Consider the following 21,164-nt stretch of genomic DNA (forward strand, 5'->3'; position numbering starts at 1 on the left):
GTTCATATGTTTCATAAAAATTGAGAGAACTTCGATGAACTTAAGTCAGTATACTTGGCTAAAATCTTAATTTTTGGTTTGGGTCAATATTACTTAGTAAGAGGCTTGACCAAAAAACAAATCCAATTAGGATGGTTGGTGAATGGGAGATGTAATTATGATTTTTGAATGTGTTTTTCCATAAATATATCAAATATACAGTGTACCAAACTACCAATTCATACAAGATTCCTTCTGGAAATCACAGGAAATACATTCAAAAATATCTACATGTCTGAATTGAAGGCTGTACTATACTTGCAAAACAACAGTTTCAGTATTTACCTTCACTAATGGAATGCTATAACAAAATCAATGAAAAATTCATTTAAAATCAAATTAAAGATACAATTTTCATTGAGATATGTAGTATTGTTTTCACAACTCGGTACTATATTGTTTATCTAAATCGTCATGACAACAATTTTGAACAGATTACAAAGTTCACTAAACTTGCATTAAGTTAAATCCCACAAGCTTCCGGTTAAAAGGATCCAAAACTTCAACTTTTATGGGACTATATTACAATTTTATCACAAAGCAGCTTCTCTGTAAAGAAAGAAGAACAAAATCGAAAATCGGCCCGAGACTTCTATGCGGCTGCAGGATCGTTTATGACTCCCAAAAAATCGTCTTTAATGGTACCCACGCAAAACTGCAAAACAAAAAGACAAATGTGCAAATTGATAAGATTAAAGCCAAAATCACACAACAGCTCAAGCCAGTCATAGCCAAAAAGCCGTGATATCTAACTATAAGTTGCATTGTGAATAGAGTTTTGGGGATGGTGCATACAATCTCAGTGGCATCAACTCTTGTTCCAATAATCTTTAGTCTCACTTCACATTCTTTCTGGATCTTAACCTGCAAGAAGCATTGTTAAGATTGAGTTTCTTATAGACTGATGAAATACCAATATTACTGTTTGAAATTTGAGATAGGGAAAGAAACACACTGATCCATCTGATGTGGTATAGTTAGGCATGTCTCCAGCCTGAAACTCCATATCATCTGGAATCAACTGTGGTGATTGAAAAGAGGAGAAGAAGAGTAAGTATAAAACACCTAGAACCGAAAAATGAACTCGAGATCAAATTCATGATGTAAGGTCATAAGCTTACATGCTTAGACACAAAAATCTGAACAGGGCCTGCTTCAGCGAAGAATCCCATCTGTTATAGAGAAGCAAAAAATCCATAAGGTCTAGATTGATTTGCCACATTAGACTGTACAAAACTATATAGATTACCTTATTGACCAAAGTGACAACAGCTTCCAAAATCTCGCCTTTGAAAGGTCTGAAAACAACGCATTGGTATTTAACTGGAAAGGTGACGAAACCAGTCCCATCCCGGATCAAACCCTTTCCTATGCTCTCTATTCCTGTTATCGCCACTACAAACCCATGACGGCCACTGTCCAACACAAACACAGAAAGAAAAACTGTGGTAAGCATCAATATGACACCGCAAATATGAGTTGCACAACTTAAATCCAAAGCAATGGCAAGGCTAGAGGCCTCAAGAAATTAGATTAAGCACAATGAGATTACTCAAAAGATTCAATCAATATCATCCACTTACATAACCTCATGAGCATTTTCCTATACAGTTACAAAACAAAACTTAACCAAACTTATACTAAAGAACAAAGTTATCGACTTCAGAATCAAATACAAAAAATGATACTAGATATGAGTGAGTGATTTGCAAGCAGGCATCTAAGTGAGCTGCGATAGATGAACTTCATACATTAATCCAAAGAAAGATAAAGGCTTCAAAACCAATCTCTTATAAGATACAATGAGCAGGCAAAGACTCAAATTTAGCTTAAAAGAAGGATTTTTAATCGAATTGAATTCAATAAACGCTGTATACAGAACTGAAACAGCCGATTAACTCCAAAAACCTAACCAATTGAATAAAACGGAGCTTAGGGTTTCGAAAAAGATTCAATTTTTACTGAAGGTGTCTATGAAAATCGAATTTGAATTGAGGATTGAGGAAAAGGTTTCGATTAAAGCGTCCCAAAGAGTTGATATTTGAAACGAGCAGTGGAATTGGGAAGAAGGGTTAAGAAGGAAACCTGCAAGTGCCTTCGACATCTTTCATGAGCTTAGAAACGAGGTTTTCACGAAGGTTTCGACCAAAGAATCGAGGATGCAACTGCATGTTCCTCTCCAATACTATGTGGAAGAACATCTTGATCTATCTCTCTCTCTTTCTCTGTGAGAGGCTTGTTATTGTTATTGTCTTACTGAGCAAAATTAGTTTGAGTTCGACTTAGACCAGAATCAAAACAACTCTCGCTGTGGTTATATAAAAGCTGCCCAGAGATGGTTTTCTGTTAACCGTCCGATTCTAAAACTGAACGGCCCAGATTGTTTTCTAATATTTTCCTTTTTCTTCTTGTGTTTTTTTCTATTTAATTTTATAATATTGGTGTTTTCCCTTTTCCTTGTTAAATGTTTGTTTTCCTTTTTCCAAATTTACAAGTTGTTTCTTATACCAACTTACTCTTTTTGTTAAAAATCTTTTACCAACTTACGTAGTAAATTTTTAGTAATAAGTCGATAATTTTTTTTTTTTATGTTGTAGTGTTGTGAGCAGTTTAACAAAACCTTATATAGATTGATGAAACTTAGCTAGTTTAACATGTGTTTTAATTGTAGTAACGAAGTTATTAGCTATTACAACGTACAATACTTGATGATTCAACTTGCATAATAGTTTATTCATGTTTTCTTTAGATATTTGCGTATATGACTGCTTTAACAATATTTTGATTCATTTAGTTCAATATTTTTGTGTTGTTTGAGACTTTGAGCTTGCAACTCATCTCCTTAACATATTCAAAACTCTAATTATGAGATTTGATGTTGAAATCATATTATTGAAAAAAAAAAACATAACACTTTATTCTCTTTATTTAATGGCCATCATAAGAGGTAATAAAACTAGTCAGATACTTATATGAACACTTTCTTGTTTGATTCGTAATTAAAACTATGGAGGAGATTCTCCGTAAGGTGGAGGTGTTAGGTAATGTGACGGTGGAGGAGGATATGTCTTGATCGGAGGCGAAGGGTACTTCACCGTTGGCGGAGGATATTTCTTCATCGGTGGAGGATGTGTCTTCATCGGTGGAGGGTACGTCTCGATCGGCGGTGGATACTGTCCCGGCGGAGGATACGTCTCGATCGGCGATGGATACTGTGGAGCTTTTGGTAGATGTTTCCAGGGCCAGTGAAACCAATGAGAAAAACAATTTGTAGAAGCAGAGGAGACCATGCTTCCTTGTGTTACTAACAAGACTGCCAGAGCTAAAGTAACTACAAGAGACTCCATTTTTTCTTGTTGTTGTTATTGTGATTAGCGACAAGTTATATATAGAAGACTGGAGACTCTTACGTATACTTTGTAGCGAAATTGCCAAATGGCATTAAACCTCACAGCTGGTTCTATAACCACAATTCCATGAAGTAAAGTGACAGAGAGAAGCTTTTTGGGATCCAATTCACTTTCTGAGCTTGACAGTTTCATATGGAACAAGGGTTTTTGACTTTTTTTAGTAAACTTTGTATTCGCTTTTTAGTTCTACAGAATCTGTTTTCTTTAAAGAGGCTTTTGAGTGATTTGTCCCAAACCTTAAAAAAAGGCTTTCAGTAATTTGACCCGAACTCGAACGGCCAGGTCTACCAGTGGTGTGTGGATACAGAACATAGTACATACATACACTGAGGAAATTGGTTATTGAAAAGAATGAAAATTTGCAGACTTTTTTTTTTACTGTCTATAGAGTCATAGAAGAAGAAGAAGATACATAAAGTGTTTTGTAAAAAGAAATGGCATGAGTTCAAATAAGATGATATAACATGTAAATTATGTTTTTTTGCCTTTGCAAGGCCTCCGGACAAAGTCTCAGGGAGCTTCAAATGTCTCTCCCGCTTTCATATCGCCTTTTCCTCTTCTTTCCGGTGAGGTTTTAACTGCAACACGCAAAATTAAAAGGATTTATCTATAAGTGACTGAATCTGAGATCCAAGCTCTGAGCTCATATTCACAAAGTTCAAAACTTAAGCAAAGAAAACGAATACACTTCCGTTTTCATCAGTCAGATTTTATACAATTTATGTATGCAAAAGAGGAGCTAGTATCATAATGAGAAGAAACACATCAGTTATCTGATGAACTATTTTTACAATCCGAAAATCTGAATCAGGAAGTGAAACACTCAACTCAGCATAAGTTAGTAAATGGGACTTGAACTACCTCTTTTCTTCATAAGAACCGGGGCCTCCGATCCGCAGGCTTAAGGATTTGGAAGGAGCACATTAAACTTTCGTCAACACTCATCATAGCACCAGCATTGTCAAATTCACCACAGTAGTTGGGAGCAGAAAATATAGTAACAAGCTGTCTATCGGCAAAGAACTCATATCCATCCTCTACAACCTGCGGGGGGAAATCAAAGATTTGTATCAGAAATTCAGCAACATTTGTTAGCAAAGAGAAACATGAATATTGTGTAGACCAACCTGATGGGCACGACAGATGAGATCCATATCATTCTTTATTAGAAATTCTGCAACTTTGTCAGGCCCAAACGTGTAAGAGACTCCACGGTCATTCATTCCCCAACCTTTGACATCTTTGCTTGGATCAGACCAAAGCAGATCACAGAGCAAACCAGAGTCTGGAACATCGGTTGGTCGCTTTATATTCTTAATCTGTTCCACATTGGTCAAATCGGGAGAAAGCCCACCGTGCATACATAATATCTTATCGTCTATAACTGCAGCCACGGGGAGACAGTTGAAAGAATCTGTAAATACTTTCCAGAGTCTCACGCTGAATCGACGTTTACATTCATCATAGAATCCATAGATCCTGTTAATGGAAGCACATTCGTGGTTTCCTCGTAGAAGGAAAAAGTTCTCAGGGTATTTGATTTTGTAGGCAAGCAGAAGACAAATAGTCTCCAAACTCTGCTTCCCGCGGTCCACGTAATCTCCTAAGAATAAATAGTTAGCTGTTGGTGGGAAGCCTCCATACTCAAACAGCCTCAACAGATCTGAATACTGTCCATGAATATCACCTGAACACCAAACAAAAACATTACAAATCCATGTTAATTTGAGAGACAAAATCAACATAGAAAGAATACACCCAAAAAACAGATAATTTTCTAAACCTTCTAAAAAAAGAGTTTCATCCTAAACAAAAAAGAAAGCCATCCTAAGCTACATACACCAAGCGCTACGATAATTTTTCAGCTAATTCTTGTAATACAAAACCCATCATTTATTGAGCTTCAACGAGAAAACGTTGTAAACCTTTCCACGAGGTCTCACCCAAAATTTAGAGCAATCCAATGATCTTTATGTGTCCTTTGACTTGTCTCTTTTGATTTTGAGATCAGCTGCTGCAATCAGATGATAGATTAAAACATCTCTATCTCTCAGCTATTTCCACAAATCCACACAACTTGACCAAAACACATGACTGCCTAAAACCAATTCAAACCTACTCAAATCTTTTTGTTTGAAAGCTGATCTAAGGGAAAGAAAAAAACGCGAAACAGAGCTAAAAGACAAATCACAAAGAACTCAGATCCCAAAAAGGGAAACAACCCAAAAATTTTAAAAAGGAGAAAAGAGAAATCATTTACCGCAGATCTTGATGGGAGCTTCGAGCTCAAGAAGGTTAGGCTGTTGAAGAAAAATCTCTCGAGAGACGATGCAGAGCTGACGGATCTCAGACTCGTTGAGCATAACCTGCTTCGTTCCAGGCTTAGGGTTTCTGTAATCCAACAAACGACGAATGATATCGTCGAGAACGGCAGGGTCCATGCTTCCCTGCCCTTGTTGCGCCATTCACCAAACGATCCAAACCAAATCTAATTTCTTTTAATCTCTTGCCCAAAAAAACAAAAGTTTCAATCTTTCAGACAAGAATCGATCGCCCAGGAAGAGGAAAACTTATAAACAAATTTCAAAAAGAAAAAATCCTTCTCTCTCGATCTTTGGACCAAAAAAGTTTTCGCCTTTGTTTTCCCCAAAATATTTTTTTTTTTGTTTTTTTTTGTTTTTAAAATTTATTTCCAACGAATTTTTGTGATGGGTGAGTTTATCGAAGGTTAGTGGGTTTTTTTAATTTTCCTCCCTTTGGTTATTATATTGTCAAATTTTCATTTTTTTTAAAATGTCAAAATAAAATAAAACAAAAATAATGTAATGCAACTATTTGCATAATGGTATAATCATCTGTCTCCGTGTTCTTCCATTTCTGATGGATTTGCTTGTCCCCACTCATCGCACATCACTTGTCATTATTTTACTGATTTTTTTTATTTTAATATATATAAATATATATGTTTTTCATATTGTTATTCATTATGCCCAAATTTACTTTGCCAATTCATCCTCATTTTTTTCTTTATAATATACTGTAGACAATGAATTTCTAAAGTTTTATGTGATTTGAAGTTTTGGATTTACATCCAACCTTCGGTGTTAAAATCTAATGTTATTCAGATAAATTAGATATATGTTTTACTCTAAATTGGTGGTGGTATGTTCCGATTCGAAATAGAGAAACTACAACTGTAATAGCTAGCTACAAAATAAATCGTGTACAATCTTTCTCGAATAATTTGACATTGTTTTCATGATCCTTTCAGCATGCCTAGAAAACAAACTTTTTTAAAAAAAAAAGTTAGTTAAACTAAACACGTTTTAGCTAAAATTAGACCAACATTTTTCTCTTTACCGCCAACCAGCACGAGATAGTTTTTGGGTAAATATAGAAAAGAGTTATAGTTGCAACTTTTATACTACTCTCCAACTAAAATGTTTGGGGTAAAAATGTTATATCTATAGTCGTCACTATTTTAAATACGACGTATGTTTGTTTTTCGTTAGTTCGTTATCATCATCACTATATATATAGGCAAAGTACATTTTAGTTTGAATAGCTAGTGTCGTTTTCCCTTTGATTCTAACTAGGATTATTAATTTTGTTACTCTTATTTGTTGTTGTTCTCAGTTTCTCTCATGCAGTATTTGTTTTCTTAGAGGTTTATGTCTTTATCCTCCACTACTCTCCATGCGTGCTTCTTTGTATGATTCAAGACCAGTCATTTTAAGTTAATCACAAGTTTAAACAATGATCTAAATCTACTTTGATAATTGGAAAAGTTAGTTATGAAAACGTGGTCTGTTATTAACTAAACAGTGACTTATATGTTTATCAAGATGCACAGCAACCTAAACCGGAGGAGATGGGAGAAATGAAACTGTAAAGCACAAGTAACCTATCGGAACACACCACCAATTCATGAAGAGAAACACAAAGAAGAGAAGTAGTAATAACAAGCTTTTTCTTCTTCTTTTCTGATTGAACACAAACCCATCGAAGATGGTAAGACAAGAGTAAATGAAGAAATGATATTCTACATGGTCTTGCACCGTTGTTACATTTCATCAGCCAAAACTTTAAGTGAAAAAGACAGAGAGAGGGACAGAGAGAGAGAGAGAAGAAAATCAAGGGAAAACGAAAGTTTAAACTTCCAATTAAGTAGAGCAGCAACCTCTTTTGGCAGCTCCGGATGTGTCATCAACGTTAATTGTTGTTCCTTGCCCCGGAATAGCAGAGTTAGCAGCTGCTGCTTCTTGAGCAGCCAAAGCTTTTTTGCTGATGATGTGATAAATCTCTGCTAACACGGTTTGAAACGCTTTCTCGACATTGGTGGCTTCAAGAGCAGATGTCTCCAAGAAAGAGAGACCTTCTGTCTCAGCTAGAGTCTGACCATCTTCCTCAGCAACTGATCTCAAATGGTTTAGATCGGCTTTGTTCCCAGCCATCATGATCACAATGTTGGAATCTGCATGGTCTCTTAGTTCGCGTAGCCACCTTAGGACATTGTCAAAAGTCTGTCTTTTGGTGATGTCGTAGACAAGAAGTGCACCAACCGCGCCTCTGTAGTAAGCGCTTGTGATGGCTCTGTACCGCTCTTGACCTGCAGTGTCCCAGATCTGGGCCTTAACAGTCTTTCCTTCAACCTGTATAACCATAAAACAGTCACCAAAAAACAACAATCAATGACTGGTATGATCTCATATAGCATCTCCGTGCTGCAGAGTTAGTTTTTAGTCTTGTTTCAAGGTGTGATATACATGAATGAAAATGTTAAAAATGTTTCAACAACTAAAAGTAGAGAACCTGATCTAGGCATTCACAAAAAAACCATTAGTTAAGCCATCAACATTTATCATACATCAGCTGATTATGTTAAATTGTTAATGTGTGCATGGGTTGACTTCTCGAGGGATGGAGAGTTGACTTTGATGATAAGAAAAAATCATTATTAGGGACAAGTTGTGGGAAGCTTTTTGTTTCTTGGCTTTCTCCACCATCCATACAAAAGTAGTTTCACATGACTCATGGCCAGCACATCTAAGATTCTCTCTTGATATTAAAATCTCTTAGAAAACAAAGTATAATAAAACCAAATTCATAAAGGTGAGAGAACAATGCACCAAATATTTCCAGTTTCCAAATGTTGAAATTTGAAAACTATTCAATTTCTTAAGAAACCACAGAATCTTTTCAATTATAGGTTATCTAATATAAGCATGTTCCTTAGACTGACCAAAAAGGATATGTAAAGGATGCAACTTTAAAAGAACAAAAAATAAAGCACAGAGAGTAAAAAAATAAGAACACAACTGCATCAAATGAACTACCATTAGCCTAATGATCATGAGATCATAGCAAAGCAAAAGGTACAAATCTCATATCCTAACATATCAAAACCACATAGAGATCACGTGAAAAACGAAAAAAGAGCTTGAAATGGACACATGGCAAGGATCACAGACGCACACAAGATACTTAATTAAAATTCTCTGATACTGATACTACCAGTTGTAGAAATTAGAAATGACCTGAAGAGTTCTGGTGGCGAATTCAACACCAATGGTGGACTTAGATTCCAAGCAAAACTCATTTCTTGTGAATCTAGACAAGATGTTAGATTTCCCGACACCAGAATCACCGATTAACACGATCTTGAACAAATAATCATAGTCCTGTTCTACCCTATGCGCCATTTTTTCACCTCTTCGATCTCACCCTATTAACACCAATATCCCCAGATATTAAATTTTATAAAAAGCGATCTTCATAAACACACAAAAGTAGACAGATCCAACGAAATTAAACCCGAGCTACAAAGAACATACCTTTGTATATTTTTCCCCAGACAAGAAAAAATGGCGGATGAATCGTGAAATCAAAATTTCTATGTACCCTTGTTCAGATCTGTTACAAAGGATGAAACTTTTCTTAAAAGGAACACTCTTTGATTACGAAACTTGTTTCAGCCAATTGAGGAAAAATCAGAGGAACTGGTTTTTAATTGTGTTTTGGGTTTCGTGTTATAAATGTTTCTATTTTTTTATACTTGAGAAAATATACGTATGTGTGTATAAAGGGTCCGTATAAAATACATTACTTGTATAACTGCGTTGGAAAAACGTCGTCGTATAATAGTAAATGACAAAAGGTGCTGAGGTGGAAGTTTAAATGATTCATTTGGCAGACTGACAAAAAGTAAGAGGATGTTTCAGGGGTATTTTTGAAATTTATAATTTAAGTTCTTTGTTACATATGCAATCAGCCAATTAATATGTGCCACGTCATTAATGACTTTTTAAAAATCATAATTTATAGTTTTACCTTCTGTCTATGTGTTGGTGATGGTCTGTTGATTGATCGTTCGATAACTAAAGATTCGAATCTAACATCATCTTTATTGATTAGCGGTGTATATTTATTTATTTTCAACTTTTAGTATGGTTTCGGTTAGAGTCGAACCTTATTATTATTAATTGATTGATTGGGATTAACAAAATATAAAAAATAAAATACATATCTCTTGTTTTGCTTGTTTTTTTTTTTTTTTTTTGTCTACGAACCCCATACACTAGTTTATCGGAATTGAGCCTCTCTTGTTTTGCTTGTTAAACAGATTTATGTATGGTTCCTAGGTGAATCCATATCTTTCGTTTTGCCAACTTTTAAAGCTTCTGGTTATGTTTCTGATAAAATGTTACAATGTTTCCTTCATTTGTTAGTATAGATACAAAAATGCATTGCAGTTATAAGAAAAAAAAATAGTCTTAAACGACAACATTTATGAAACTGATGAAGTACTTTTGCTTAACATCCCTATAATTTTGTTAAAAAAAAAAAGATTGTAATAACTTTGCACCAAGTTTAACTCAGACGTAGCTCCCTTCTTTTTGGGTTGCTTAAAGGGCCGAATCGGGTGCCTTTAATGGGCTAATAACATAATTATGTACATCATAACTGGGCCAATAACAAGATTATGTACATCATAAGTAACTCATAATTGGGCTTATTTAAAATGGAGCCCATAATGTTTGGGATTAACCAACTAACATTGATTGAGTAGGTAGCAATAGAAGAAACAGAGGAAAGCCAAAGCCGTCGCGGAGAAAAAAGAGACGACGACGACGACGACGACGATGAGAGAGACGGTGAAGTTGATAAGCATGGAAGGTTTCGAGTTCGTCATCGACAGAGAAGCCGCTATGGTTTCTCATACTATCCGCAGCATGCTCACTTCTCCAGGTTCTTTTCTCCTCTCTTTTTTTCTTACTCTGATTTCGCTTTGGTTATAGGGTTCGGTGCTCTCAATCCCGATTCTGATCTTGTGATCTCGCTTTATTTCGATTGATTCTATCTGATTTGGGTTTGAATTAAACCTCAATTTGATAGAAAACTAGCCAGAGGTTATGCTTGTATCGCAAATTCAATTGCGTAATTGAATCTCCCAGTTTCAGTGAGGAAGTTAGTCCAAATTCATTAGATCATTCTCAATTTCACCGAAAAATCATTACTTGAGAGACTCTGAGTGTCCCGTTGTGTAGGGAAATTGGAAAGAGATGTTCTTTGCATATGTGTGTTATTCAGCATTCATTATTGAATGCATGTATGTCCACTGTTGTAGATGCAGAACTTATGGAGATCTGAAGAAGAAACTATGTTGTTGTTGTTTTTTCTGTTGTGGCAGGTGGTTTCTCGGAATCGAAAGATGGCGTAGTGACATTCCCTGATATTAGCACACCAATTCTAGAGAAGATCTGCCAATACTTCTACTGGTCTCTTCAATACTCCAGGTTCTTTTCTCCTCCTCCTCTACGTTTATCTCTAGATCATGGCACTGTAGTCTCGGTTAGTCTTTTCTTTAACACTATCAGAATCTAATCGCAGTAAGTTGTTATTAAAGTCTTACTTTAGTGGATCACTTGTAAAAGAATGAATGCATCCTCCAGAAATAGTTTCATTATAAACTCTTTACCCCAAAGCATATCGAATCCATTTCTCAGGAAGTTTTTTAATCATTTGGAGTCTCTTGTGATTGAAAGTTATATTATTGCTCAACATCCTGCTTTCAGTCACATCAGTTTATCTCTATGAACCAATGTTTTTGAAAGTGTTCTGTTTCTAGAATCGGATTCCTCTTTCACTGCTCCTCTACCCCTCGTTTTCTCTCTAGGCCTTATTTTCTCTCTCTCTTTTTCATAGTTGTCTATTCTCTAACTAGTGATATGCAAATGTTCTATCTCTTACAGAGGCAAAGAGACAGAGTTCCACATTGAGCCTGAATTGACTCTAGAGCTGATGATGGCTGCTAATTATCTTCACACTTGAAGAACTAAAAGGGTGAACGCTGTTGAATCTTGTTCGACTGGTATAGTTTCTTGTAGGTGTGGACAAGAATGTTAAATCCTTGGAGCAGCTTGTGGGGTTTCAGTGGTTCATGAAGGACTATTGAATAGCTCTGAGGGAATGTCATGTACTTCTTTACTAGTTGTTAGATTTAACTGCAACATCATAAGTTCTTGTGGCATTACTAGGTTACTTATATTTAAACAGCTTAACTAGCTTTGTAATAAGCAACAAATCATTCTGTCCTAATAATTATTGGTTTGATGATGTATAACGACATTACAGAATACAACGTTGTTCGAGTACTTGCTTACCTCAAGCAAACGAGGGTCGGAAATGTCTTTTCCCCTTGCCTACAACAATATCTCGTGCAAAGCTCTGTGGACTGGGGCAGGCCTGCTTCATCAGTAACTGCCAGAATCTGAACATCTTGCATCACTTTCATTCAAAATATCACATTCCCAAAATCAAGATTGTCTGGTCACATTAACCGAGACGAGGCTGTTGCTTCACCCTCCAAATTATTCCAAAAGTTGTAAACACTTTTTGGCTCCAAACTATTGGACCACTCTTTCAACCCTTACGTCCCTTCCCAAGCCACAAACATCAATTCTGAGTCCCACCTTGGGTTTTCTCGGTTTGTTTTTTTCTCTGAGGTCTTTTATTGGAACTTGCAATATGTTACAATCGTTAAAGACTAGACCAACATTATCAATGGGATCTTAGAGGCTAAGATCCCTCGGTTTTTGCAAAGGAAAGATCTTATATAAGATCTTTTCTTTGTAAAAACCGGGGGATCTTAGCCTCTAAGATCCCACCAATAATGTTGCCCTTAAGTATGATGATGCCTTACCACATCGAGGAAGTAAATTATCCAGTAGTACAAACTGATACTCCTATAAATATCCTTTCATCTTAATCTTCGTAGGAATTATAGACCAACTTTAACCAATTCTATATATGGCAAAACGAGGAGCTTTCTCAAGCCTCCTCTCATGTCTCCTTGTCTTGTTGTTCTTGAATTCAGTCTCAGCAGTCACACATGATCATCAAGACAAACAGGTATATTACTATATCAATGATGATCAACAGCTCTTTTCTTTTCCCAGCTATATATGCTCATCCATTTATACATTATGATTGTGTCGATATATAAGTGATGATTGTCATTAAATTAAGGTGTATATCGTCTACATGGGTTCACTCCCTTCTCGAGCAGACTATACACCAGTGTCCCATCACATGAATATTCTTCAAGAGGTCGCAGGAGAGAGGTGTGGTTTGATTAGTTCATTATAATCATTATTACTTTAAATTATGAGGATTCTAACGATGACATACAATTACCCTAGTTCGATAGAAGGTCGTTTGGTGAGAAGTTACAAGAGGAGTTTTAACGGGTTTGCTGCCCGACTCACCGAGGCAGAACGACAACGAGTAGCCGGTGAGTGTTCTTCGACACCTTTACGTGTACGTATTTTGAAATGACTAATAAGAACTCTTCCAACTATTGATTAGATATGGAGGGAGTTGTGTCTGTCTTTCCGAACAAGAAATTAAAACTCCAAACGACGGCGTCTTGGGACTACGTGGGACTAAAGGAAGGAAAAGGGACGAAGCGGAATCCATCTGTGGAGAGTGATACTATTATCGGAGTCTTGGACGGTGGAATCTGGCCGGAATCCGAAAGCTTTTCCGACAAAGGCTTTGGTCCTCCTCCTAAGAAATGGAAGGGCATTTGTGCCGGCGGAAAGAACTTCACTTGCAATAAGTACGTAAATGCAATTTTTATCTGTATTTTCATGTGGGATGTTGTTGATCATAACAGTAGCCCCAATTAGTCCAAGTAAGAGACTCTATATGATTCAGAAGCTTTGACTTCAGGAAATAACATTTCTTTTGGGCAGAGATTGATATGTTAAGTCATTTTTACAGCAAGCTGATTGGAGCAAGACATTACTCACCCGGAGATGCTAGGGACTCTAGCGGCCACGGTACACACACGGCGTCTATTGCGGCTGGAAACGCAGTCGAGAATAAAAGCTTCTTTGGGCTCGGCAATGGAACGGTGAGAGGTGCCGTTCCAGCCTCTAGAATCGCCGCTTACAGAGTCTGCGCCGGAGAATGTAGAGATGATGCAATACTGTCTGCGTTCGATGATGCTATTGCCGATGGTGTTGACATCATCACCATATCTATAGGTGATATTAATGTGTACTCGTTCGAGAGAGACCCGATCGCAATTGGAGCTTTTCACGCTATGTCCAAAGGGATCCTTACTGTGAACGCGGCTGGTAACACTGGTCCCAATACAGCCTCAGTCACGAGCTTAGCACCCTGGATGTTAACCGTTGCAGCCAGCACAACAAACCGTGCGTTTGTGAGCAAAGTGGTTCTCGGTGACGGCAAGACACTTGTCGTACGTATCAAGTAACACTCTCATTCATTCTCTGTTATCATAATATCAATTTGACACTCCTGTTTTTTTTTTTCTCCATGATAGGGAAAATCAGTGAATGGTTTTGATCTGAAAGGAAAGAAGTTCCCTCTGGTGTTTGGAAAATCTGCTGCTTCCTCTGCCTCCCAAGCGAAATGCGCCGAGTAACTTTTTACACAAGAAACGCATGTGTGACCTAGAAATACTTTTATATATCTGGTCTGATTGGTGGTAGTGATAATTTTTTCTTTCTAATTGTTTCAGGGACTGCACGCCAGATTGTCTTGATGCATCCCTGGTGAAGGGAAAGATCTTGGTGTGCACTAGATTTCTTCCCTACGTAGCCTATAGAATGGGAGCCGTTGCATCCATTTTTGAAGATGATTCAGACTGGGCACAAATCCACGGTTTACCTGTATCTGGCTTACAAAAAGATGACTTTGAGTATTTCCTCTCTTACATCAAATCCTCAAAGTAAACAATCATCTTCTCTCTGTTGAATCAATCACTTTCATTTCTTCTGTATATGTTTCTCTTTGTTCTCATTCTTCTTGGGCGTGATTCTTTAGTTTGCCAGATGCGGCTGTTCTAAAAAGTGAGGCAATCTTTCATAAGGAAGCTCCTAAAGTTCTTTCCTTCTCTTCTCGCGGTCCAAACATCATCGTTGCTGATATTCTCAAGGTATAATATTATGATATGTAGATATTGGTTATGCTTACATTAATCTCTTCTTCTTCTTTTCTCAATCTGAGAAATTGGTGAATGAAAATGCAGCCGGATATAACTGCACCAGGACTGGAAATTTTGGCTGCAAATTCACTTAAGGCATCACCGTTTTATGATACCACTCAAGTGAAATACTCAGTTGAATCCGGAACTTCAATGTCTTGTCCTCACGCTGCAGGCGTAGCAGCCTACATCAAGACGTTTCATCCTAAATGGTCCCCTTCCATGATTAAATCTGCTATTATGACAACAGGTAAAGAAAAGTTACATCTCAAGTAATAAAACAGACTTTCTTGTCCCACAAGAAACCGATCAACTTTTGTTCATGCTCTGTTCTGTTTTGGTTTCTTAATCAATCTCGCAGCTTGGCCGATGAATGCTTCTGAAACTGGTGGCTATGCGTCCACTGAGTTTGCTTATGGAGCTGGTCATGTAGACCCGATAGCTGCTACTAATCCAGGACTTGTCTATGATTTAACCAAAGCAGACTACATTGCGTTCCTCTGCGGCCTGAACTACAATGAGACTACCCTGAAACTCATCACTGGTGAAACCGTCACTTGCACTGAAAAAGCCTTACAAAGAAACCTCAACTATCCTTCAATGTCGGCTAAACTGGGATCTAATAGCACCTTCACTGTCATGTTCAAAAGAACAGTCACCAACGTTGGTAACCCAAACTCTACATACAGATCAAAAGTTGTCTTGAATCACGGATTAAAGCTCAACGTCAAGGTCTCACCTAGTGTTCTATCAATGAAGTCGCTGAACGAGAAGCAGTCCTTCACGGTGATCGTTTCAGGCAGCGAGCTCAACTCAGAACTGCCTTCCTCTGCAAGTCTAATTTGGTCTGATGGGACACACAATGTGAGAAGCCCCATTGTTATTTATACAGGCGACTTCCCATCATTACCACCATCGTCATCATAAAACATTGTTATTGTTGTTTTAGTCATTCTAGCTTTTTGGTTATGTTATTAATTTGTGTTGATGTCTTGGGACGTCCATCAAAATAATTCAACTTTTGAGTTTCCTATGGACCAGATTCTTTTTCAATAATCCTACAAATTACAAGAGCTTAGGAATTTGTATCCCATACAGCCACCAAAACTGTCTTGTAGCCTTTATGACGTACATTAGACTGATATGTATCAGTACACCTAGTCAAATTTTAGAAAGGATTGGACGACTTCTTAAAAAAGTTTGGTGGAGAAAACAGTTATTAACTCCCGAAAAGTTAGAAAACTACCGTTACTTTCTCAGCAAGACTCTTTCTTTGGACTGGAAGGGTCTTCAGAACATAACACATGTCATGAACTCAAAAAGCATATTATGGAGAGGGAAACTTTAACTGTTACAGTTTCGTCAACTCTTCTCGACAAGAAAAACAAAAAAATTTAGTCAACTATTGATAATTTTACAAACTTAAATAATTTTTATATAAACACATACATACACATTACATATATGTGCGTAAATATATCTATATATAATCTTAAAGAATGATTATGCATACATGTGATAGAAGTCTTTTGTTAATTTTAAATGATCTTCGCTAATTCGAATTTGAGAAGTTTCTTGTCTTTAATTAGTTGACTGAACGAACTTACACCAGAACTCACAAACAATCAAAATGCTTAACATATGGTGCTGTTTGGAAAGTTTATTGATAGGAGATGAGCATTTTTAGAACATGTCAAGGGTAAAGAATTTTTTGGGTAACTCTTCTGCCTAACCATGCTTACACATATCACATGGTTCATTAGTTCTTGAAAAAACGAAAATTACCCAAACTATTAACGAATTTCACTTTTCTTCTTTGCTACTGAGAATCTTGAACATATATATATGTTCTTTTAATTTAAAACCATGCTTCCAATAATCAGATGACATAATTTTCTAGTTTGCACAAAAATCTCCAATGTAACTTTGCGAAATATGGTGATATATATAATTTGTACCATTTTAATAGTTTTTCTAGGTTTTGATTTTAATAATTTACTTTATTTTAGTGGACATAAATGCACTTGCGATATATTTCAATACTCCGAAATTCTTAATATTAGTTTTTACACAATATATGTGTGTATATCTCAATATACTGTATATGTTAAATTAATATTTTTATTTTTATACATTAGTAGCAATTTGAACACTAATAAATGTATAATATTTTGAATAACAAATTAAATAACAATCACAGACGATTGATATATCTTATACATCTACTAGTAATCTACTGTTATGATCTTTAAGAAAAGAAGTAAATACTAACTGGATATACCTAGTAATAGCAATCGTTAGTTCTTAAAAAAGGCTAAGTACATTGAAAGTACTACTGTAATATGTAACGTCCATTCACCATATCAGCTAATTAAACTGCCTTGATAAATTAACGTCTACTATAGTTGTACCACGTCGCAGCTAGTTAAAAGAACGATACAGAAAAAAGTATTTTAATATTTTTAAATTTTCTCTATTTTTTTTTATATAACTAAGAAACTCGAAAACTAAAGAGAGATTAATCTCAGACTTTATTTTCTTTACTATATGAGTTATTTTAGATGTGACTATATAAATCCCTATATAGATATGATCTTTAAATTTTTAAACACTGTTACCATTTAATTTATACAGATAACATTAAAATGTGATAAATGTTTTGATCTTATTTATGAAAATTTATTTATATAAATTAAAGAAAAAATCAGAGGACATGGATTAGTTTCTTATAATTTGACACGGTGCATGTATGAGTTTCTCCTATATATATTAGAGATCTTACCATGTTCATCATATTATACTAACAATTTTAATCATTTTATCAAAAACAATGGCGAAACTAGCAGCTTCAGCTTGCCTTCTCTCATGTCTCCTTGTCATGTTCTTGACTTCAGTCTCAGCAGTCAAAGATGAAGAAGATAAGCAGGTATTATTATCCTCGATGATTCATAACAAGCATTATCAATTTACTATGATGATCTCTTGCTTCTCCATATATATGGCCATCCGTTACAAATGTTGATATGTGATCCATGAAGGTGTATATTGTCTACATGGGCTCACTTTCGTCTCGAGCGGATTACAAACGAACGTCCGATCACATGAGTATTCTTCAAGAGGTCACCGGAGAAAGGTGTGCTTTAATTAAGCCATTCTCTAATTATGGCTAAGTAAGTATAAATATTATCACGGAGACTTTAATAAGTGATATATATTTATATGTCTAGTTCGATCGAAGGTCGTTTGGTAAGAAGTTACAAGAGGAGCTTCAACGGTTTCGCGGCCAGGCTCACTGAGTCAGAACGGGAGCGTGTAGCCGGTGAGTGTTCTTAGTTAGACCGAGACAAACTTATGTGGAAATGATTCTTAAGGTATTAAACAATTAAACCCGTTTATGTTGTTCTTAGAAATGGAGGGAGTCGTGTCTGTATTCCCAAACAGGAAGTTACAACTCCAAACGTCGACATCTTGGGACTTCATGGGGTTAAAGGAAGGAAAGAAGACAAAGAGGAATCCTACCGTGGAAAGTGATACCGTTATCGGAGTCATCGACAGTGGGATTACGCCTGAATCTCTGAGCTTTTCCGATGAAGGCTTTGGTCCTCCTCCTAAGAAATGGAAAGGTGTTTGTTCCGGTGGCCAAAACTTCACATGCAACAAGTAATTACTCTCTTTAAATAACATAAGTTTGGAAAAGTGTAAGTTAAATGTTATTGATCTGTTAATATATTACTCAAACAGCAAGTTGATTGGGGCAAGAGACTACACAGACGAAGGGACTAGGGACACGGAAGGGCATGGTACACACACCGCATCTACGGCCGCTGGAAACGCAGTTGTGGACTCAAGCTTCTTTGGAATCGGCAACGGAACCGTAAGAGGTGGCGTTCCAGCCTCTAGAGTTGCCGCTTACAAAGTCTGCACCGCCACAGGGTGTAACTCGGAAGCTATATTGTCTGCGTTTGATGACGCGATTGCTGACGGTGTAGACCTAATCACCATCTCTATGGGGGATGAAGCGGCGCACATGTTCCAACGTGACCCGATTGCGATCGGGGCTTTCCACGCTATGGCCAAAGGGATTCTCACTGTGAATTCTGGGGGTAACAGCGGTCCAGATCCGACCTCAGTGTCGGCAGTAGCCCCGTGGATCTTAACCGTTGCTGCCAGTACCACGAACCGTGGGTTCGTCACCAAAGTGGTTCTCGGAAACGGCAAGACACTTGTCGTAAGTATCAAGTAACACTCTCATTGTTATGATCATAGTAATTTTTGTCTCTTTAGTGATTCCTCTGTTATATTTCCGTAATAGGGAAAGTCAGTGAATGCCTTCGATATGAAAGGAAAGAAATACCCTCTAGTCTACGGAAAATCTGCAGCTTCCTCTTCTTGCAAGGCAGCAGACGCAGGGTAACTTCCTCCCTACGAAACAGAATCTTAATTGAGTTTTTTTTTTTCAAATTAAATTTCTAATGTGATGAGCTCAATTCGTTTTTAAGGCTTTGTTCGCCAGAGTGTCTAAACAAAAGCCGTGTGAATGGGAAGATATTAGTGTGTGGTGGTCCAAGTGGTTTGAAGATAGCTGAATCAGTTGGAGCTACAGGAATCATTTTTAAAACCCCTAAACCAGACGTCGCCTTCATTCACCCTTTGCCTGCCTCTGGTTTACTAACAGACGATTTTGAGTCTCTCCTCACTTACCTTGAGTCTACAGGGTAAACAATCATATTCTCTATGCTTTATATATACATCTTCTCCATCTTATACTGAAATTTATGTGTTTGTTTTCTCAGTTCTCCAGAAGCAACTGTTCTAAAAACTGAAGCCATCTTCAATCGGACATCTCCTGTTATTGCTTCCTTCTCTTCTCGCGGTCCCAACACTATCGCTGTTGATATTCTCAAGGTAAAATATATGCAAACCATTTACTTTCTCGATCGGTTCCGTTTGTTTCTCTGGTCTGAGAGACAATTGTGAATGACTTGCAGCCGGATATAACAGCACCGGGAGTGGAGATCCTCGCTGCATATTCACCTGATGCTCAACCGTCTGAAAATGACACCAGACATGTCAAGTACTCTGTTCTCTCTGGAACTTCAATGTCTTGTCCGCACGTTGCAGGAGTGGCTGCGTATGTAAAGACGCTCAACCCTAAGTGGACTCCTTCCATGATTCAATCCGCCATCATGACAACTGGTAAGAGAAAATTGTACATCCAAATTATACTTTCTTGTAACATTTTGTTGACCCTGTTTTTTTTGTTGTCTTTTAACTAATCTTTGCAGCTTGGCCGGTAAATGCTACTGGCACTGGAATCGCATCGACAGAGTTTGCTTATGGATCTGGACATGTCGACCCGATAGCTGCTGTAAATCCTGGACTCGTCTACGAATTGGACAAATCAGACCACATAGCCTTTCTCTGTGGCATGAACTACACTTCGAGTGTCCTGAAAGTCATCTCCGGTGAAACCGTCACTTGCTCAGAAGAAAAAAAAATCTTACCAAGAAACCTCAACTATCCTTCAATGTCAGCCAAGTTGTCGGGATCTAATAGCAAATTCACTGTTACTTTCAACAGAACTTTGACTAACGTCGGCACACCAAATTCTACCTACACATCAAAGGTTGTAGCGGGTCACGGATCTGAACTCAACGTCAAGGTCACGCCTAGTGTTCTGTCTTTTAAGACAGTGAATGAGAAGCAATCTTTTACGGTCTCTGTTACAGGCAACGATGTCGACACTGAAGTTCCTTCGTCTGCAAATCTAATATGGTCTGACGGTATCCATAACGTGAGAAGTCCCATCGTCATTTACATTAATGAGGAGTTCTGAGGAGCCATCTTCAAATCACCACCATAATAAATAAATCTTTATTGCTGTAATGTTTCTTCATTCTATGTTTTACCTTTTCTAATTTATCTATTATGTCTCGGCTTCCTATATGTATGTGTTGCTATCTTCGGATATGCGTACGTGTTGGATAATCTAATCTAAATGCTGTGTTTTTTTTATCTTTTTGTTTAATCAAATTATTCTTTCTTTTCGTTGGTCAAAAGAAAGTCACAGACGAATTCAAATATGAAAAGTGATTAAAAATGAGGAATCTGAAAAATTAGGGGATTTCCTCCATTATAAATTAGAGATCAAAAATGAGGAGTCTGAACTGTCACAAATGTTGGAACTCTCAACTCAACAT

General features: G+C 37.0%; 6 protein-coding genes across 6 annotated transcripts; 3 read left to right on the plus strand and 3 right to left on the minus strand.

Annotated features, from left to right (window-relative positions):
- Nucleotides 1-366: 366 nt before the first annotated feature.
- LOC17877228 (DNA-directed RNA polymerase II subunit 7) lies at nt 367-2,313 on the minus strand. The gene is made up of 6 exons (XM_006281134.2): nt 2,125-2,313; nt 1,289-1,454; nt 1,161-1,211; nt 995-1,060; nt 835-903; nt 367-694 (listed from the first exon to the last, which is right to left on the minus strand). The coding sequence occupies exons 1-6, from the start codon at nt 2,238-2,240 to the stop codon at nt 632-634; spliced, it is 531 nt and encodes a 176-aa protein (XP_006281196.1). The 5' UTR covers nt 2,241-2,313; the 3' UTR covers nt 367-631.
- Nucleotides 2,314-3,749: 1,436 nt separating this feature from the next.
- LOC17877117 (serine/threonine-protein phosphatase PP1 isozyme 2) lies at nt 3,750-6,132 on the minus strand. Its single transcript, XM_006280776.2, has 4 exons — nt 5,710-6,132; nt 4,577-5,136; nt 4,311-4,493; nt 3,750-4,027 (listed from the first exon to the last, which is right to left on the minus strand). The coding sequence occupies exons 1-3, from the start codon at nt 5,912-5,914 to the stop codon at nt 4,320-4,322; spliced, it is 939 nt and encodes a 312-aa protein (XP_006280838.1). The 5' UTR covers nt 5,915-6,132; the 3' UTR covers nt 3,750-4,027; nt 4,311-4,319.
- Nucleotides 6,133-7,402: 1,270 nt separating this feature from the next.
- LOC17875714 (ras-related protein RABA2d) lies at nt 7,403-9,457 on the minus strand. The gene is made up of 3 exons (XM_006281018.2): nt 9,284-9,457; nt 8,987-9,174; nt 7,403-8,101 (listed from the first exon to the last, which is right to left on the minus strand). Exons 2-3 carry the CDS (start codon nt 9,149-9,151, stop codon nt 7,613-7,615), a joined length of 654 nt encoding a protein of 217 aa, XP_006281080.1. The 5' UTR covers nt 9,152-9,174; nt 9,284-9,457; the 3' UTR covers nt 7,403-7,612.
- Nucleotides 9,458-10,525: 1,068 nt separating this feature from the next.
- On the plus strand, nt 10,526-12,075 carry LOC17875228 (elongin-C). The gene is made up of 3 exons (XM_023785371.1): nt 10,526-10,697; nt 11,140-11,245; nt 11,702-12,075. The coding sequence occupies exons 1-3, from the start codon at nt 10,592-10,594 to the stop codon at nt 11,778-11,780; spliced, it is 291 nt and encodes a 96-aa protein (XP_023641139.1). The 5' UTR covers nt 10,526-10,591; the 3' UTR covers nt 11,781-12,075.
- A 683-nt stretch (nt 12,076-12,758) lies between these two features.
- On the plus strand, nt 12,759-15,997 carry LOC17877201 (subtilisin-like protease SBT4.11). The gene is made up of 10 exons (XM_023786223.1): nt 12,759-12,860; nt 12,978-13,072; nt 13,151-13,242; nt 13,317-13,569; nt 13,734-14,217; nt 14,302-14,399; nt 14,500-14,709; nt 14,805-14,916; nt 15,010-15,214; nt 15,326-15,997. Exons 1-10 carry the CDS (start codon nt 12,759-12,761, stop codon nt 15,889-15,891), a joined length of 2,217 nt encoding a protein of 738 aa, XP_023641991.1. The 3' UTR covers nt 15,892-15,997.
- A 1,797-nt stretch (nt 15,998-17,794) lies between these two features.
- LOC17876014 (subtilisin-like protease SBT4.13) lies at nt 17,795-20,963 on the plus strand. The gene is made up of 10 exons (XM_006280007.2): nt 17,795-17,890; nt 18,003-18,097; nt 18,192-18,283; nt 18,372-18,624; nt 18,706-19,192; nt 19,277-19,374; nt 19,464-19,679; nt 19,758-19,869; nt 19,953-20,160; nt 20,250-20,963. Exons 1-10 carry the CDS (start codon nt 17,795-17,797, stop codon nt 20,798-20,800), a joined length of 2,208 nt encoding a protein of 735 aa, XP_006280069.1. The 3' UTR covers nt 20,801-20,963.
- Nucleotides 20,964-21,164: the final 201 nt, after the last annotated feature.

Source organism: Capsella rubella, unplaced genomic scaffold, assembly GCF_000375325.1.
Source record: "Capsella rubella cultivar Monte Gargano unplaced genomic scaffold, Caprub1_0 scaffold_8, whole genome shotgun sequence".
NCBI lineage: Eukaryota > Viridiplantae > Streptophyta > Magnoliopsida > Brassicales > Brassicaceae > Capsella > Capsella rubella.

Bases quoted from the DNA above. Each gene is read 5' to 3' on its own strand.
- LOC17877201 (XM_023786223.1), top strand. From the start codon at position 12,759: ATGGCAAAACGAGGAGCTTTCTCAAGCCTCCTCTCATGTCTCCTTGTC. The intron at 13,570-13,733 runs GTACGTAAATGC...TCATTTTTACAG, and splicing joins AAGAACTTCACTTGCAATAA to CAAGCTGATTGGAGCAAGAC. The intron at 14,917-15,009 runs GTATAATATTAT...ATGAAAATGCAG, and splicing joins TCGTTGCTGATATTCTCAAG to CCGGATATAACTGCACCAGG.
- LOC17877228 (XM_006281134.2), bottom strand. From the start codon at position 2,240: ATGTTCTTCCACATAGTATTGGAGAGGAACATGCAGTTGCATCCTCGA. The intron at 1,212-1,288 runs GTAATCTATATA...TCTCTATAACAG, and splicing joins TTGTCACTTTGGTCAATAAG to ATGGGATTCTTCGCTGAAGC. The intron at 695-834 runs GTATGCACCATC...TTTGTTTTGCAG, and splicing joins GAGTTGATGCCACTGAGATT to TTTTGCGTGGGTACCATTAA.
- LOC17877117 (XM_006280776.2), bottom strand. From the start codon at position 5,914: ATGGCGCAACAAGGGCAGGGAAGCATGGACCCTGCCGTTCTCGACGAT. The intron at 5,137-5,709 runs GTAAATGATTTC...TTTGGTGTTCAG, and splicing joins AGCTCCCATCAAGATCTGCG to GTGATATTCATGGACAGTAT. The intron at 4,494-4,576 runs GTTGGTCTACAC...TTCCCCCCGCAG, and splicing joins TCATCTGTCGTGCCCATCAG to GTTGTAGAGGATGGATATGA.
- LOC17875228 (XM_023785371.1), top strand. From the start codon at position 10,592: ATGAGAGAGACGGTGAAGTTGATAAGCATGGAAGGTTTCGAGTTCGTC. The intron at 10,698-11,139 runs GTTCTTTTCTCC...CTGTTGTGGCAG, and splicing joins CAGCATGCTCACTTCTCCAG to GTGGTTTCTCGGAATCGAAA. The intron at 11,246-11,701 runs GTTCTTTTCTCC...TATCTCTTACAG, and splicing joins TGGTCTCTTCAATACTCCAG to AGGCAAAGAGACAGAGTTCC.
- LOC17875714 (XM_006281018.2), bottom strand. From the start codon at position 9,151: ATGGCGCATAGGGTAGAACAGGACTATGATTATTTGTTCAAGATCGTG. The intron at 8,102-8,986 runs GTCATTTCTAAT...ATGGTTATACAG, and splicing joins TCGCCACCAGAACTCTTCAG to GTTGAAGGAAAGACTGTTAA.
- LOC17876014 (XM_006280007.2), top strand. From the start codon at position 17,795: ATGGCGAAACTAGCAGCTTCAGCTTGCCTTCTCTCATGTCTCCTTGTC. The intron at 17,891-18,002 runs GTATTATTATCC...TGATCCATGAAG, and splicing joins AAGATGAAGAAGATAAGCAG to GTGTATATTGTCTACATGGG. The intron at 19,193-19,276 runs GTAAGTATCAAG...TTTCCGTAATAG, and splicing joins GAAACGGCAAGACACTTGTC to GGAAAGTCAGTGAATGCCTT.